At 36.0% G+C, this 19,004-nt stretch overlaps 1 protein-coding gene across 3 annotated transcripts in view; it reads left to right on the top strand.

Moving 5' to 3' along the window:
* pcbp4 (poly(rC) binding protein 4) overlaps nucleotides 1-19,004 on the top strand; it is an 89,982-nt gene that overhangs the window by 34,133 nt on the left and 36,845 nt on the right. For 2 of the 3 annotated variants that reach the window (XM_062053700.1, XM_062053701.1), the window contains exons 2-5: nucleotides 5,539-5,732; nucleotides 7,350-7,373; nucleotides 10,537-10,569; nucleotides 15,000-15,116. In XM_062053700.1, coding sequence (XP_061909684.1) covers nucleotides 5,625-5,732; nucleotides 7,350-7,373; nucleotides 10,537-10,569; nucleotides 15,000-15,116 — 282 coding nt within the window. In that variant the 5' untranslated portion in view covers nucleotides 5,539-5,624. The remainder of the gene's footprint in view (nucleotides 1-5,538; nucleotides 5,733-7,349; nucleotides 7,374-10,536; nucleotides 10,570-14,999; nucleotides 15,117-19,004) is intronic. The other variant, XM_062053702.1, reaches the window with a different exon arrangement.

The following is a 19,004-nucleotide window of genomic DNA, read 5'->3' as shown; positions in this document are numbered from 1 at the left end:
TCAAAGTGCAAAGAAGCAAACATAAAAAAAACAAGTTTAGTGTTTTTGACCTGACGTTGTAAACATTTGGTGTAAGAAGTGGAAAACAATACCGAACAATAATGAATATGTTTCTGGGTTTTAAGTTTTAACTGACAACGTAAACAAATAAGTGGTTCAACAAGACTAAAACAATGTTTTTCAGTATTGTATCTTTCAAATTACTGTACAACAGTAACAATTTAAATTGTGCAATTTTGCACCTTAGCTCAAGTATGTTCACCAATATTTTAAATCTCTCCTTGTCCACCACTGACAACGGCTGCAGGCCTGTGACAATGCATTCTCCGGTACACTGTGAAGTTGGTTGAGCTCTTGTGCTGTCGTGAGGAAAACTTGATTGTGAAATGCCTCACAAATTGATGTTTGGCCTGGCTTACATCTTGGTTTTGTGTTTATAATCTCTCCTGGGTGATAATTAATTAAGTGACTTCTCGTGTTGCTTGTATTTGCGGACTTGTATACGATCGCAGTCAGACAATATCTGCAAACTGTAAGTTGCATGTCCATCACGTTTTTTCCTCTTTCAATTTCCTAGACTGCGAAGCCAAAATGCGCTGTGCAGGGGATTATCAGATGGTTTTACGGGCAATGGTGCCAAAATAACCTACACTGGCGGGTGTACTCCCAGTTCTCATTTACCATCATGGCATTATTGTGAGAATTTTGAAACCGCCATACCACAATATTTACAATACTATGAGGTCCCAAGTGCTTATACACCCCCAACCCCCACCACCAAAACAGCACAATTTGAACATGTGACATGCATTTTATTTATTTATTTATTTTACAAAAAAACATGTTTTAGACATTAATATTTTATGACAAAATTACAACACAATGCCGTACAAAAAACTACAGTAGTTTTATAAAGTCATGTAATAATAATGTTCACATTTTACATTGGAAAATGGACTTCTACACTATCTCCTTCCAGCTGCTTCTCCGTCAAACACACCGTCAAATGCTTTTCCATATTTTCATAAATAAACGTTCGCCATTTCGATATTATTTTAACATTATTGGCTGGCATTAGACTCATTCTGCTTCAGTATAGTGCAGACAAGCAGTGATATGTTTGAATTGCTTCACCAAGTTGGTGACACGTTTGGTTATGTTTTTGATGATTTCTTTCTGTAATTCAAAATATATCGTTCGCTTCTTCTTCTCAGAACTGTCGTTTCTTACACACTTTTTTATTTCCTATGGTTGGAAAACAAAGTTGTGTCAATCTGTAGCTATGACCTAATGCTAGCAAGTAGCTAAGACCAGATGTTTTGGTTGACTCTTGTGAGGTTCACTCTGACATACGAGCATGGATTAACTCGCTGGAATAAAAAGACAATATAACATACATCCATAAACGTGGATGCATTTGAAAAAGTGCAATATATTTATCTGTACAGTAACCCATTTATTTATTTATATCTGCACCTTATTGCTTTTTTATCTTGCACTACCATGAGCTAATGCAACAACATTTCGTTCTTATTTGTACTGTAAAGTTAAAATTTGAATGACAATAAAAAGGAAGTCTAAGTCTAAGTCTAAGTCTAACCAACTAATAGTAGGGATGCTTGTAATCCAAATTTTTGCTTGCAACTTAAAGAATTAGCCAAGAGGCAGCTATTATCACAAAATACTCCTAAATTGAGGTACCATGCAGTATAAGTCCTACTTTTGCCAAGTCTATTGTTTAGAACAGTGGCTTAATTTTTATATTTAAAGCTGAAATGAACAGATTTTAGTTTTTACGGTAAGAAGGCTAACTAGGTCTGGGGTGAACAGAAAACGTTTTTCTTGGAGTGGGAAGGGCAGCCTAATAATGTCATCTGAAGGGAGGCCTACTGCCGCACATTTTAAAAACAAATCAACTTTCTTTGTTAGCAAAGTGCTTGCCAGCTGCTCATAATTAGAAGGCATAACACCACCTTTAGTCTCCATAAAAGGATGTGAAACTGGAGGAAAAAAATGCATTACTGTGTTGAAGATCGATGTATTGAATCCTACCAGCTTATTTCATTATTGTCTCTAAAGAACATAACATATTTTTATCTCACCAAGGGGTCAGAGAATATGTGTTTAACTTTGTATTTTTTCAACTGTTTAAATGAGATATTACAGCATGCCTCTATTTGATGACACATGACTACAAAATAGCATCAAGAAAATGACCGCAATGTTTAAAAGGAGTTCTGTTTTGTAAATACTGTATTTTCTGAACTATACTGGGATATGAACCGCACCCACTAAATTTCAGAAGAACATTTGTTTCCATATATTAGCCGCACCGGACGATAAGCCGCATATATATACATTGTGAAATTAGTTGTTTAGTAAGATTCTGTGAATGTTTATTTACATACCTTAATTGTTTCCAAACGGTGTCTGTAACACGGCAGTAAAATGGCTGATCAAACAAAACAGACGTCATTGACATTGACCCACTACGTGCGGAAGCTAGCTCTCCAATGAGCTAAACAGACTCAATAACTCCAAGGTGACGTTTTTGTGAATTTACTGAGGAATATGTCAAACTGAAACAATACAAAAAGAATGACCTTATAAGTTCATAATACTAACATCATTACATTGCGATAACACATACAAATATGCATGAAAACACTCCTACAGACATCACACATGGGACGGTTTAGCAAGTATAAACCGTTTTAGTTATATTGTAAAATTTACAAACGTTGCTCGGAGTTATGAATGAAGAATCAATATGAGTAGAAATGCTATTAAGGCTAGAAGACTGAAAGGCAAAAAAAAATCACTGCTGGTAAATGGAAGGACACCGCAGCACCCGCAGTGGGCAAACCCATCCAAAAGATGGCGCCATAGCACAAGCAATAAAACACCCTCTCAGTGTTTTTGCTTGTTTGTTTTTTATTCAAATTATTTTTGTTATGGCCGCCAGCGAAGAAAAATCCATAAATTAGCCTCTCCGTCTTATAAGGCGCAGGGTTCAAAAAGTAAAAAAAAAAGTAACGACTTATAGTCAAAAATGTACGGAATTATACAATTTGAACGTTGCCAGTCACATGAATTGCAAATACAATGTTGACACTCCTGTGTTAGAATGATCAAACCCAGTTTAATAAGAACACAACTGATAAGTCGGAGGCCACCACCACTTTGTTAGGCTCACAAAGCTCCAAATGGAATACAACAGTGCTGACACTACCAATGCTACTGGTCAATAATATCATGCACACACCAAGGTCTTCATTATGACTTTGTTATGAATCAAACATCTCTATCAGTCCGACTAATGAAGGTGTTGCACATAGAGGAATCTGACTCTAATCATGCTTTCTAAGACCAATCAATGTAATAAATGGTTAACGTCAGCTCTTTGTTTTTTTCACTCAGAAACTCATTTGGTTCACAATGCAGTGAGACAATACAAACACCCAATTTTCCCTTTAACGAGCTCAGCCATTAGAAGGAAACCCCTTATCGGCTAAGGAACCCTATTTGGTAACCTAACTGTTGGAAATGGAGGCAGGGTGCCTCACTGTGAGGAAGTCGAAATGGAAGATTTCTACCAGCCATCCTAAATCAAAATATATATGCAATGATATTGTAATTATATAAACATGAGACATAATAAAAATAGTATTGTAATCGTCAATGTCAAATAATAAAAAAATACAATCTATGAAATTTTGAGAGTTTTATTCATTTCTGTATCTTGAAGCTTATTTTCAAGTGTTTACATGATGTAGCCCCGGATCCTCTTTCGAGATACATTAGAACACATAATAGTATCAGGGTAACTACGAGCATTACTGTTGGGAACAGTAAAATATCACATCGAAGTACATTCAGATAATCTGCCTTTTCCACCAAAGGCTGTCAACTATTGAATACTTTACCAACATAAATCAAATTACTCTCAGATGTAACTCTGTTCATAACAAAGTAGGAAGTGTTGGTTAAATGGGAGCAACAAAGCTGTACACATTCAATTGGCCTCAGTAGTAATTGTATCTATTAATGTCTAACCTTGTATTTTGTATTTTATTTCACTGTATGTTATATTAGTATATTGATTATTTGTATGGTGTGTTAGAGTGTGGTATTTATTTAAAACCCAACTATGGACAATAGTTGGGAATTGGCATCAGCTATAAACAGCACAACAGCTCCATTAATTGTTTTGGAACTATGTTATGTTTAGGAATGTTTCAGTCAGGGTTTTATATGGATAATTCCAATACGATCATCCATGAGTGAGATTGGCCAATACCAATACCGATACTGATCACATGTTTTAACTGAAAATGTTTCTATGCATTCATGGCGAGTGTTATAGACATGTTAACAATATCAGCACAATATTTTAAGTAGTTCCTTATTTGATCTTTTTTTTACATACAATTGTTAAGCAAAACAAAGTCAATACTACTCAATAACTTAATACAATTAAAAACTATCCATTACTCATTGATATCCTGTTTACCCTCATTGCCCTTCTGTGTCCAGGGACTAATTCTCTGAATTTGTAAACATTTGCCAAAAACAATTAAAAAAAAATATTTTGAGAAAATAAAAATATAATCACTCTAGTATTGATTATATATTGATCATACCCTTGGTATCGACACCACCAATTTATAGATCGATTTGCCCTCTTATGTGTAGTGTACTGACTGTGACAATGCTAACACACCAACAGATGTTGTTATTTTATCCTCTCTTCATTATTATCCTCTCTCCAGACACTTATTAGCCTACTTGTGAATTTTCCGTTAAAAGCTGATCGCTTTCTGCTGTAACGTGCTTCCATCTACACTTCTTAAACTTTACTAGGCTCTTATTTCTTGTTGTTTCTGGCTAGCTTAGCAGCTAGCTTAGTGATTAGCATGTTTTCTCCTGCTTGCTCCCAGTGTGTAGCATATTTAGCCCCGTCCTAATACTTGATAACAATACTTAATATATGAAGAAATGCAGTTTATTTTTCGTGATCCTGGTGATTCTCAATAAATTAGGAGTGTGGCTCTACAGTGTACTGTATATGGAGATATAAATTAGCCGTTAGCTTAGCAGCAGGGGGACTAAACCCGGGGACTAAGAATATGTGCAATATTAACCAGAGGGGATCAATGTTTGGGATCGGTATTAAAAGGCATTAATCGGCAATTGCGGTCAAATACTTTTTAAAGAAGATCAGTGGCCGATTGATCGACACTTCCGTATTATGGTCCCTATTCAAATATAATTATATTATTTTCTATTAAGTTTTGTACAGTACAATCATTCAATTACGATAGATAATTATTTACAATTATCTAAAATTATTATTTTTAAAAGTCACCCCAAAAAGTTTTATAATGCTATAATAGTCTAGTACTGAAATTAGGTAGTGTATTACTATGAATCTAAATAATTGCACCAATAGGGGTAAACAATGAACATTCAAAGATGGATTCTGTTTGGACAAAGGTAATAACTATTAACACTTGATACGTATTTTATTTATTTCAGAGCAGCACTGAAGGACCTTGGAGAGCCAGAAAGCAAGCGAGCGCTGGCCTTGGTTTGAGCGTGTGACCAGCGGATAAACCTTGTTCATGCGTCTCCCTGCGTGCCACTCCCACATCACTATGAACTGTGAGCAGGACTTTGGAGACGGGGGCTTGGGAGTGACCCTGACATTACGACTGCTCATGCATGGAAAGGTAGGCGTCTGCTGCTTCATGTCACATGCTGCGCAATATGTCTGTGCCTCATGAATGATACACCTATTAGAAAGTATGGTTAACTGTCATGTAGTGAAACAATTGTCAACTGGCACAAATCACATACTGCAGGTCACATGTACAACATATAACGGTAACACATTGTATGGGGAACATATTCTAAGTAACAAAGACTTAATTTAGAAGGATTTGGACACTAGGGGAACATATTCTAAGTAACAAAGACTTAATTTAGAAGGATTTGGACACTAGGGGAACATATTGAAAGTAAAAAAGACTTAATTTAGAGTTATTTGGTTTTGGTTAGGATTAGGGTTAGGGTTAGAGGGTTAGGGTTAGGGTTAGTAATGGTGAATATGTTCCCCATACTAAAGTGTTACCGACTTACTGGTTGTATAATAAGGCCATGCATAATAAGGCATTAATACATACTTAATAATGACTAATCAAGAGCCAATATGTTACTAATTTGCATGTTAATAAGCAACTAATTAATGGTGAGTATGTTCCCCATATTAAAGTGTTACCCAAATATCATATTCGCTTCATCTGGAATACAGTTCTACTTGAGAGCAGACTACTGGATTTGTTGTTCATTTAGCTCTATAATGGCTATGTTATAGCTCAATGAAAAAATTTCCACATACCATACACAGTTGTCCTTCGCCACATTGCACTTCAAATTAGGTGGTTTCCCCACATTGCAGATTGTTTTTTGTTTTTTTTGCTTTGTTTTCTTAAGCATATCTTATACATTTTCGGGCTAAGTTAATTAATTTTCAAGCATACAAATGGCTAAATGAACTTATATTACCTATATTATTTATTTATTTATTTTTATTGTGATTACATATGGAGTTTATTGTGAATAAATTGAGAACAGGAAGTGAATAAAAAAGTTTCAGCAACTGTTATGTAAAGAAAAGGGGTAGGATTAAATAAGCTCTGCTTCTTCCTACTCCTTTTCGAACATGTTGAAAAGAGAAACTGGAAATTGTGTGTATGCTTGCATGTTCGAAATAAACTCAAACTCTAACTCTAACTCTAACTTAAGATATCAATATTACAGTAGTATTGGCGACTAAAATATACCAAACCAATCAGAGCACGCTGTTCAGTATCATGGCCACTGATTGGCTCAGCCTCCGGCACAATTACTATATTGCATTAAAAAAGTGTAAAGATGACTAAAGGGTGTTATTTCATGTCTAGAGGGCTCTCATATTTTGAAAAAACATATTTAGAAGGTCACAAACAGGTTTTTAAACCTCTAACTATGCAAATATTATATATGAATATAATTATGATTACGATTTCGACTTCATGTCTTGTCGTGTCTTGAACCAGTTAACTGGGATAAACTAGGGTTGACTGCATACAACACACGTGACTACAAACTATAGGCTAACAGACATGTGCTCCTGGAACAGGCAGTTAAATATTTGCCATGATATTTGGAGATGCAAGGTTATTTAAAAACTTTCCTAAACAAATATCTATAGTGGCTGTAACATGGATATTGTAAGAATGCATCTGCTTTGCTTTGATTTTATGAAGATGTCCAGTGATAACAATGCTTCATTTTTTGTATTATAGGAAGTCGGCAGCATCATAGGAAAGGTAAGACTTTTCTTTCTGACTGTGCATCATTTTTATTTCACAACAGAGTCAATTTCAGTGCTTCAGTGTACTTTGATTTGCATCTTCTTTATATTGCTTTATTACTGCCAGCCATATTCCCACACTGGTGCGGGATGATTCACAAGCCTTCCTGGAACCATACTCATCCTTCCCTCTTGCTTATTTTTTGTGGGTCAGCAGAAAACCTCCTGGTCAGAATATCCTCAGTCTAAATGTAATTGCCTCAAACCAAGCCCACCAGCACCCCCATTACCTCTAATGCAACACAGCAATCCATCAAAAGGGGAAGAGAACATTAGCGTATTGACTGCAAGCCTTCTGTTGAAACTCAACTCCGCGGATGCTTTCTTGTTGGCCCCATGTGGGCACTTGTGGTGTCAGATAGGCGGGGCCCGGCTGCCTTGTAATACAACACCTGCAGAGGGCATCAACAGAAAAAGGATGACAAACATAAAATAGATTCATGACAAAATAAAGCGTGCTGAAACAAATTATGGAATATGCTGCATATAAATGTTGTGCAGTGAAAAGCATGCACCTCAAAATAAGAGGAGATAGAGGCTTGTTATCAGTCAGGGATGATATATTTGAAATATCATCAGGAAAAAGAGGGGTGAGAAGAGAAGGAAATAAGTTGAGGCATTTGATCCGCAACACTTAGGCCCCGTTTCAGCCACAAACCAGCATTTAAGGTCACCCTCCTCGGACAAATTTTTACACAGGTAAGTCGGCCGTGTATTTCTTGAATCTCCACCACTTAGCTTTGTATGGACTCATTGGTCGTTTACAAAGTGAGTTCGGAGAGGAAGTGACGCCAGAAAGACCCCGCCCATACAGGAAGGGATGCCAGAAAATCCGCGCCCCACACAGGAAGAGACATCAGAAAGAACGCGCCCCAGCCAGCTTCATAACAAAGATGGAGGCGGATCATGCAGACATGCCCGTGTTTCTCCTTCTTCTACATGTACAGACGCTTTAGGAAATCACAAATCAATACCTTAAGACAGAGGTGTCCAAACTTTTTCCACTGAGGGCCGCACACGGAAAAATTAAAGCATGCGGGGGCCATTTTGATATTTTTCATTTTCAAACCGTAACAAAATATATGGATTTGTTTTTTGTTTTTTAACCTTCAGGGCTCTCGGGGACCATAAAGGGTCTAAGCCATTAAAATGTTAAAAACAAGTCAAATTATTATTGTATTTTTTTATTTAACGCTTACAGTAAATCTCTACAGTATATCAACTTCAGGTTGATGTAAAGTTAAAAAAACCAAAAAGGTTTTATGCCTTTTCTGTCAAAGACAACTTTGTGTTTTATAATAAAACTGAAATATGCAGTATTTCCCCCACTGCCCAAAACATTCCGAAAGCAATGTTTGATGAAGTAATTAGAGCCTTAAAAAGATCAATAATGCAGGACACCATTGATTTTAATTCATTATTATTTTTGAGTAATCACTGTGAAAAGATAAATAAAATCCCAATAAATATATTTGGGATCCACAAGGTGCCCCACTCATAAAGTGATATATTTGTATTAGGTTTTTTTTACTTTCAACACTTAAGTTACGAGATCAACTTCAGATATATCTGTCGATTTTACATTTCAACTATTATTTTGTTTGTTTTTATGCTCTTTTGTCAAAGAAAGGAGCCTTGAATAGGTCAATAATTCATTATAACATTGATTTTTTTTTTTTGGAGCAATGGCAAAAAAAGAAAAATAAAGATAGACAAAAGAAAAATAAACAGCCTGCATGGCAGCTTTGTGTCAACATTGCAACTCATTCCACTTTTTTTTTAATGTTTTTTTTAATTTTTGCAATAGCATTTCCAGAATGTGTCGCGGGCCGCAAATGGCCCCCGGGCCGCACTTTGGACACCCCTGCCTTAAGAGAAGGAAATGGGCGATTGCAGCTGATTAGGATACTACACAGTTTAGACGGCATGAGAACTTTCGAACTTTCGAACTGTCAGCTGTGATTCTACTTACCGGAAAACTTGGTGCCTTCCTCCCGTGGATGTGATCTGATCGGCAGTGTGTGACTACAAATATTGCTTTATGGATGTGACTGTGAAATGGCGAGGCAGTGTGCATGATGCCCGCATCTTTGCTAACTCCGCCATTAGCGCGCAGCTGAAAGATGGAACCATCCCCTCGTGTCCCAAACAGTTTATCGCATTGTCTACTTGTTCATGTCGATTAAAGATTTTATTTTTTAATGATGGCTCAGGTGTGATTCACTACAATAGGGCCCCACAGCACACTGGATTCTAGTTAATTGAAATTCCACAACACTGGATATTGTTCATAGGAGATATATTTTAATTTAAAAACGTACACACAAAACACAGCAAACAAATGTAAAATGCACATTTACAATATAGCTCTTTTAAATAACAACTTCACAGTGAAGTAAAGTCATCTACTGGAGAGCTTGGAGCAGATGGACGCTTTTTTTTCTTTTTTTTTTTTGCGCATCATACTAGGTCACGTTGCGCCGGACGCGGGGGTCTTAAATGGTGGCATTGTCGTGTGTGGACACAAATAAGGTTAGGTGTGATTTACCCTGAATAACCTTATCCGGCTTAGTGTAAACGGGGCCTTAAACTAAATAGCCGTCAGGCCTTTTCTGTTTGGTCTCCACAGCAAACAGAACACCAGAATCAAAGGAGCATAAATCATGTTGGCCCTATGATACAAGATAAATAACAGGTTGGCTGAGGTAGATGACAGTGTTTGAGATGCTCCGCGAAGAGCAAAGGTGCAAACAGAGGTGTGACACTACTTAAAATAAAATGAAGGTGGAGTTGATTCCATCTAAAGCTCAGCAGAGGATCATGACACGATCTGGAGCAACGTTCCTGTCTCTGACAGGAGGCGTCCGCACTATCACTACACATGCATACGATTACAGCAATCGCACATCCTCCTCTCACACAAATGTGTCGTATCTTGCTTTGTGTGACACGGAATTGCATCAGAACACCGCAGCATAATATTCTGCTGAATTCCAATAAGGCTTGATGATAATTGCCTTTGAAAAGTGAGACTCATCTCAAAGCTGTGGATATTATGACTGCTTTTTAGTATATGTGTCTTTTCTCCCAAACTGACCTTCATTTTGTTTTTATTCCAGAAAGGAGAGACAGTGAAGCGAATACGTGAGGAGGTACGGCCTGCACCACTTACACCTACACATCACAACATGTCATCATTTGTTATGACTAAGGATAGGTACCTTTCACATTTGAATGCCAATTCCCGGTACCTGGGAATCGATACAAGTAGTCAACAGTACAATTAGTGGTGCTTTTGTGTGTTTACAAATTACATTACATTACATTACAAATAATGTTAATTAATAAAATTTTTTTTTTAATCTCACTTTTTTCATTCAACATTTGACATTGAGCTGGACTAGCTTGTTGTTATTTTGTTTTCTTTGCAAGTACTGTACTTTATTATATAGTAGACTTTCATGCAGCTGCAATTCTAAGACGTTAGATGGCAGTAGTGTTACAGGCTACAGTGTGTTGCCTGAGTCAGGAAGTAGTCTTTGCTATTAAGTTGAATGTGACAGTTTTTTTTTGTTAAGCCTTACAAATGGTTTCAACAGTAAGTGTTGTACTTATTACACACCAGACGTTTTACTGTAACGTGCATCACCAGCTCAGTGGCCTTGTGTTTAGAGTGTTTGTCCTGAGACTGGGAGGTTGTGAGTTCAAACCCCGGCCGAGTCATACCAAAGACTACAAAAAAATGGGACACTTAGCATCAATTGTTGGAATTGGGGGTTAAATCACCAAAATGATTCCAGAGCGTGGTGCACGCTGCTGCTCACTGCTCCTCTCACCTCCCAGGGGGTGATCATAGTGATGGGTCGAATCCAGATGACAAATTTCACCACACCCAGTGTGTATGTGACAATCATTTGGGACTTTGACGCTGACTTTATCTTAGGTGTAGTTTTGGTTACCAATTTTGAAGTTGTTGAATGCAAAATCGCTAATGCTAATCAGTAGCATGTATAAGGAAAATCCCAATTTTTGAAAAGTGGAAATGGAAACCGGACGTGACGTCTCAAGCAACAAAGGCATAGAAATATAGCACCGTTTGATTTTACGTGAATCGGTACCCGGTACTCCTCGGTGGGTGCCTATAAAGGTGCCAATTTCGGTACTGACCCCTCGTTCTTATGACCATATTTTACTTGTCGTTTCCTTTGCTAAAAGCTATGTCCGAGGTAGGAGTCAAGCTGCAGTGAGCGCAGCTGGTGTTGTTATGATCACAGTTTGTTGGTTGATTGGGCAAAATCTACTTTTTAAGAAACTTGTCTGTCCACTCATACCACTCAGGTCAGGAATATGCCAAACTGATAAATTGTCAGAAATACGGCTCTCTTCAAATATATTTGGATTTGCTTATTGCCGTTCTAGTCATTTAAAGGATTCCTAATCCAAACGTTATCTGTCTTGAATCAAGCGGCTGACTCATCAGATCCTCTGTTTCTTCTTTTCATGCTCAACAACACCAATTTACAATGTTTACCGCACTTGCAGCTTATCGAAAGTGTTGTTTCGATTTGTTTTACAATGTAATTAGGCGGCTATGCTATGGTTTTGTAGTTGCAAAGGTTTATGTTGTGCACTTTACAAGGAAAGCAGATAAACAAGACGACAGTGAGGTCATGCAAGCCCTGTAGAGCTGCTGGACTGAACAGTGGTCATTCAACCGCACCACCATCCAGCCCGCCATGTTGGGTTTGTGTTACTAACTGTATGAGTCTCATGCCGTCATTCACCACCCCCCACTGGGCCATACAGCCACAGTGGGAGCATGACTCACTGCGCTGACTGGAGAAATGGGCCTCGAGGACACAGCACTGTCCTGTCGCTGCAGTGGTCATGTGACTGAAACCTTGAAATCAAGGACACTGAATAGGAACCGATGAAGGCAGAAGATTTATAACGCAGTAAGCGTTCCCAGTGCATTTGTCTTTCCTTCAGTGTCAGGTCTCATTTTACTTCTTGACCAACTGCTATGCTCTTCTGTTGTGCATAGCTCAGCACAAAGACAGCGTTGCCACTTGGTGACTTTGTCACCGAACGTGGCAACCTTCCAGCAATTAGCAAATTTTTGAACCGCTAATTATGCAAATACTCACTGAGGGGATGGTGATAGTGCACAAAGCTTATGTAGAAATTCAATGAGAAACCAATCAAGCAATGTTTTCTGAACGTCATTGTTGGTTTGACCTAAGAACTTGGCAAAATGACCTACTGGGAGGTCAAACAATACATAAAATAAGTCAAATAATAAAGCACATGGAGCATGTTAAATGTGGCTGAGCTGATGTTCTGCTAACAACAGTTAAATAAACAACAATTATAAATAGCAGTCCCTCTAATCTTGTTCTTCTTCAGAATTTTAATTTAGTTAGTCAATATGTATATAAATATTAATTTTGAATCAATACCAATGAGAAATACTCAAGTTTGTGTACTACCCAAGAGCTCCACAATTCCTTTACTCACACATATCATCACATTTGGTAATTGTGTTTTTTGTTGTTAATTTAGCTATTAATCGTAATTCCATTTTTTGTTAAAGTGGAACTATGATGATTTTAAACTACATTTATCACACTTCCTTGTGGCCCAGATCATATGTATTGGACATTTGTGGAGGCGTTCCCAGATTGCAAATGAAACCATGCCCCTTTGAAAATGTACACTTTAAATATATACCTTGAAGTTTTCACTGCTACTTTTTGCCCAGACAGGCTAAAAAAACAACTTCAAAAACATTATATAGATTAATCCGGTCACAACATTAGGTAATCCTATATATATATGTTGAACTGGGTAGGAAGCTATTTAACCAACAGGAAGCAATACGTGAAGATAGGTGAATATATGTCAACACAGCTAGATATATCTTGTGGTGTACCCCAGGCATCAATACTGGGACCAACATTGTTTTTTCTTTATATAAATGACATTCGTAAAGTTACAAAGGACTTAAAGTTAGTATTGTTTGCAGAAGACACAACTGCTTTTTTTTCAGGAGAGAACACACAGACGTTAATACAAATAATGACAGAATAAATTAACAAACTAAAAAGATGGTTTGACAAAAAAAGACTCTCTTTGAATCTCAGTAAAACTAAAATAATGTTGTTCGGTAACAGTAGAAAAGAGCATCATACATAAATACAAATAGACGGAGTAGACATTGAAATGGTAAAAGAAACTAGATTTTTGGGTGTAATAATAGATGATAAAATTAACTGAAAATCTCATATAAAAAATTTGCATCATAAGGTGGCAAGAAATATTTCAATAATGAACAAAGCAAAATATGTTTTGGACCAAAAAACACTCCATATTCTCTACTGCTCGCTAGTGTTACCATATCTGAGTTATTGTGCAGAAATATGGGGAAATAACTATAAATGTGCACTTCATTCACTAATAGTGTTACAAAAACATCAGTTAGACTGATACATAATGTTGGATATAGAGAACATTCAAATACTTTATTTATTGAATCAAACATATTGAAATTCAACTATTTGGTAAAATTGCAAACAGCTAAAAGTATGTACTAAGCAAACTATAACCTGCCACCCAATTCTTCTCAATTAAAGACGAGAAATATATTAATTTAAAACATTTGTATGCACATACAACACTTAAGACCTTTCGCATATCAGTATGTGAAATTAAACTATGGAATGGATTATGCAAATAAGTTAAACAATGTACTGAAATGATCCAGTTTAAGAGGTTTGTTCAAATTAAAAGTGTTTACAAAATACAAGGAAGAAGAATCATGAGAAATACCTTCAACCTAATTGAAAACGGGATATTCTTCATCTCAGTATATTAATTATCTATTGCAAGAACTGCTGTATTAATCATTCACTGATGTAATTGTGTTATAAAAAGAAGACAGTAAATGAACATATGTATTTGTAAACGCTCTGAAGTGGGAAATGGGTAGGCATAAATAAGCTTTGCTTCTTCTTACTCCTTTTTGGACATGATGTAAAGAGAAATTATATGAAATTATGTGCGGTGTATTATGCTATAAGTGTGTTCATGTTCGAAATAAACTAAACTCAATCTCAATCAATCAATACTGTTCAATTGATTCAGACACTGCATAAAAAACTGCATTTAGCAGCATTTATGTCATTGCATGTTGCATGTCGGTGTCATTATGCACATGCCACAATTCGATGAAAATATTACCTTATATTGCCTTTTTCCTCACTGCCTAAAGATCCTCCCATTCTGGTTGATGGCTTGACAGATACACCCTCGAAAGGCGCTGACCTCTGCCCTGGTTAACAGCAGTGGTAGTAATGTTCATTGGATGTTGACAAATCCCACACTGAAGGACAAGAAGTCATTGAAAATGTATTTAAAAATCAGCATTTATCGTTTTGACCTTGGCCATTTTTTTAGCCACCCGCAATGTAGATTTGTTTTATAGGAGGTATGATGTTACCATCATACAAAGCTGAGTTAAGCTTTATTATGTTGCTTCACGCCCCTTGTTTTTTATGTGACCTGCTGACTTGTTTCCATACAGAGCAGTGCTCGTGTCAACATCTCAGAAGGTTCCTGTCCAGAGAGGATCATCACCATCACTGGATCCACAGAAAGTGTCTTCAGAGCCTTCACTATGATCACATATAAACTGGAAGAGGTACATCTTACACATTCTAATAATATAAAAGTAGGTGCTCCTACTAGGCTATGAAACAAAGCAGTATGTAATTAGTAGAGATGTCCGACCGATATTATCGGCCGATATATGCGTTAAAATGTAATATCGGAAATTATCGGTATCGTTTTTTTTTATTATCGGTATGGTTTTTTTACATTTTTTTTTTATTATTATTTATTTTTTTTTATTAAATCAACATAAAAAACACAAGATACACTTACAATTAGTGCACCAACTCAAAAAACCTCCCTCCCCCATTTACACTCATTCACACAAAAGGGTTGTTTCTTTCTGTTATTAATATTCTGGTTCCTACATTATATATTAATATATATCAATACAGTCTGCAAGGGATACAGTCCGTAAGCACACATGATTGTGCGTGCTGCTGCTCCACTAATAGTACTAACCTTTAACAGTTAATTTTACTAATTTTCATTCATTACTAGTTTCTATGTAACTGTTTTTATATTGTTGTACTTTCTTTTTTATTCAAGAAAATGTTTGTAATTTATTTATCTTATTTTACTTATTTTTTTAAAAAGAACCTTATCTTCACCATACCTGGTTGTCCAAATTAGGCATAATAATGTGTTAATTCCACGACTGCATATATCGGTTGATATCGGTATCGGTTGATATCGGTATCGGTAATTAAAGAGTTGGACAATATCGGAATATCGGATATCGGCAAAAAGCCATTATCGGACATCCCTAGTAATTAGTGAATTAGTATTTGTTTTGTACAGTTTATAGTATTAGCATAAGTTTAGGCAAAAGTTGTTCATTTCATACTGCATCAAAAATTTGGATTTTCAACATTTTTTAAGAACAACAACATTCATTTGGTTATTGATAGAATGAATTATTTTCATATTTGTATTACATGGATAATTAGATTTCTTTGTCATTGCAGGTGATATATCACAAAACTTAGTTTGATTAATCATATATTTCTAAAATTTGAATTCCTAAAAATAATGATGAATAAATATATACATATATTGTATGTGTAAAAACATATATACGTAAAAAATATGTTTAAACGGTAAAAACAATAAAACAAGAGAAGTTAATAGAACAATTTTTTATCGTATCATGTACTGTATAGTTTAGTATTAACATAACATAATCCATATTACATGAGTCTATGTTTTCCAATATTTCAGTGCACAGGTAATTTTCATGCTAGTAATACTTCATTAGTGTAATACTTAATTAGTGTAAATGTTGTCTCTAGTTTGCATTCACATGTTCCATTATCATCAATACATTTACATTTGATTTATGTTTTGACCAGAGAAACATACTTGACTTTTCAAATGAATTCAATGAAGATGACTTGTTTTGTGTTGCTCAGATAGTTTTGTTTTTCTTATTAAGCATCACATTAGATGGTTAATACACAAAATTGGTAGATTTTTTTTTTTTTCAAAAAAGGGCAGCACCTGTCTAGTGTAATAACTTTTGTAATATCTAACAAGTTATGACAAAATGGGTCAAAGTTTATTACAAAATATGTTCAAGAATGCGATAGGTTAATACAAAATGCAGCATTAATACATAATTAGGTGAACATTTATTACATTATTACATAATGCATTGTTACAGGCTGTTGTTAAAGTACGACATGGTCAAACGCACTGGGAAACAGTTTATTAGTTCATCATATCCTCCTAATTCAACTTGAATCTTAGTTATTCATCACAAAACTAAGGCATTTATTCCCTAAAAAGATAATACAATGCCATTTTCTTCCAAGTGTCCTCTTTCTTTTGCCCATATTGTCATTTTTTTTTTACACAAATTGTTGGCAGCTGGAAAGAATGTATTGTGTGTTTCTCAAATTGAAAGAGTAATAAAAAAAAAACTTACAAAGTTGTCAAAAGGGTTAGTGGAAAAAATTTAATAATTGTCTTGTGATGGGTGGAAAAGGAAAGTACACAAAGCTATTTCACTGCATGATTACAAAAATCATTTCCTGAGCCTCTCTCAGTAGCATCACTAATGTGCTTTCATCGCTATCGATTACTCTCCAAACAGAAGTGAAAGAGGGGGTAATGTTTTGTTTCCGAGAATTTGATGTGCTTTCAGATAAAATGTCACCACAGATTAAATATGCTTGTTGTAGTAGCTGCTCCAGGCAAATATGTAAAGCAGCTGAATTACATTAGTTTCATGCATTGTATTATATAGCCATTTCAACTAAACAAAATACTGTGCAACTGTGCATCATTGGCCACCACTGATTTTGTTTTATTGAGCTTTTTAACAGCAGTATGTTTAAAACAGTAACTAAACCAACAGAGTCAAATAGCAGGATTATACAACTGGGCTTTTAACTGGAAGTGGAGCGGTAAGTAGGGATGTTGTACAGGGTCCTGAAAAACAGGAATGGGGCGGGTGAGGGTGTTGGCTTTCCTGTCATTTCAATATGTACAGTAAGTTATAAACATGACTTCATAAGTGTTAGTATAAGATAAATATGGAAGTGAGAGTTCAATCATAAAGTTGCTTGAATCAAACTGAGAATGTCTAACTACGCACACAGTACACCCCCCCATTGAAAAATGGTTAGTTTCACCTTGATAGCAGCACAACGAGCATGGAACACATGACAACACAACACAGACGTCATAATGCCATCAAAACTCACCTTTGAGTATTCACACACAGTACCAGCACTCCCCGCTACCCTGAGAGGGATAAGCGGTAGACTATGGATGGATAAGATGACAGATTTTGTGATTATTATTATGTTTGGGTTTAGTGTGGGATTGGGTGCTTCAGGAGTCTTGTGTATGGGGGCCCAGAATTTTGGGCCACTATACACATCACATTAACAATGGACAAATAAACACAAATGTACTCCACAATTGTTTTTATTTTATTTTTTGTTTACAATTCAGACTTCTAGTCAGATGTGGTCAAAAGAAAATGTGAAAGACTTTTGCACCCCACTGCAAAGCTTAAGAAAATAACTTTTTTTTTTTTTTTTTTTCCTGTCCAGCTTCTCAGGCAAATCGTATTGCTGATGTAGATGCCCATATCGGCTGTACAAATGTACTTTACAAAAGAGAAGTGTGGGATACTTCTCTTGTTGCCTTACAACTTTGACTTTATTAAATGTATTTATATTATCATTTGGTGCAGCCGGGCCAGAACAAGAGGGGATAGAACGAGACAAAAAGGAAGACATAGGGGGACATTGTGGGGACAAGAGGGGGATAAGACAGAGAGACAACAACAACAGCAAACACAACAATAACAATAACAACAACAACAATATCAAAGCATCAGCAAATACCATATGTACAAATATGAAGGTAAAAGTAATAGCAAAGAAGCAGTTAGTGAAATAAATAATAATACAGAAATGACAATGATTATTACATTACAAATGGAGCAATACAAATACCAATAGAAATAGCGCTATTGATAACTAATAATAACAATAATTTACCTTTATTATCAACAATACAATTGTTCAAATGCAACAATACATATATTTAATGATAACTAGAGATACAAAAGAAAGCAGATAAATGGAGGGGAAGAAAGAGAAGCCAGCTATATTAACCTTGTAGATTGTTATAGTAACAATAGATTAAGCTTTGTCAGTGTGCCATAAAATAACTGCTTTTTACTTGTCTCCATGGCGACCACCCACTTCTGCCTCTAATTAAGACGGTGCAGTCACTCTGTGATGCAGCGTCACAAAACAGACACTGATGAGGAAACAGGTGCCGGGCGTCCACTCATTAAAGCTCTATCACACTCGCCTCTTTTCACCCCTGTGCACAGCAAAAACACTTTAGTTTCCATGGCGACGTGACGGCTGTGCCACAATACTTGAGTTAAATTAAA

Source organism: Entelurus aequoreus, linkage group LG07, assembly GCF_033978785.1.
Source record: "Entelurus aequoreus isolate RoL-2023_Sb linkage group LG07, RoL_Eaeq_v1.1, whole genome shotgun sequence".
Lineage (NCBI taxonomy): Eukaryota > Metazoa > Chordata > Actinopteri > Syngnathiformes > Syngnathidae > Entelurus > Entelurus aequoreus.
Note: the sequence above shows the minus strand (reverse complement) of the source record. Positions and strands in the feature narration are given on the sequence as shown.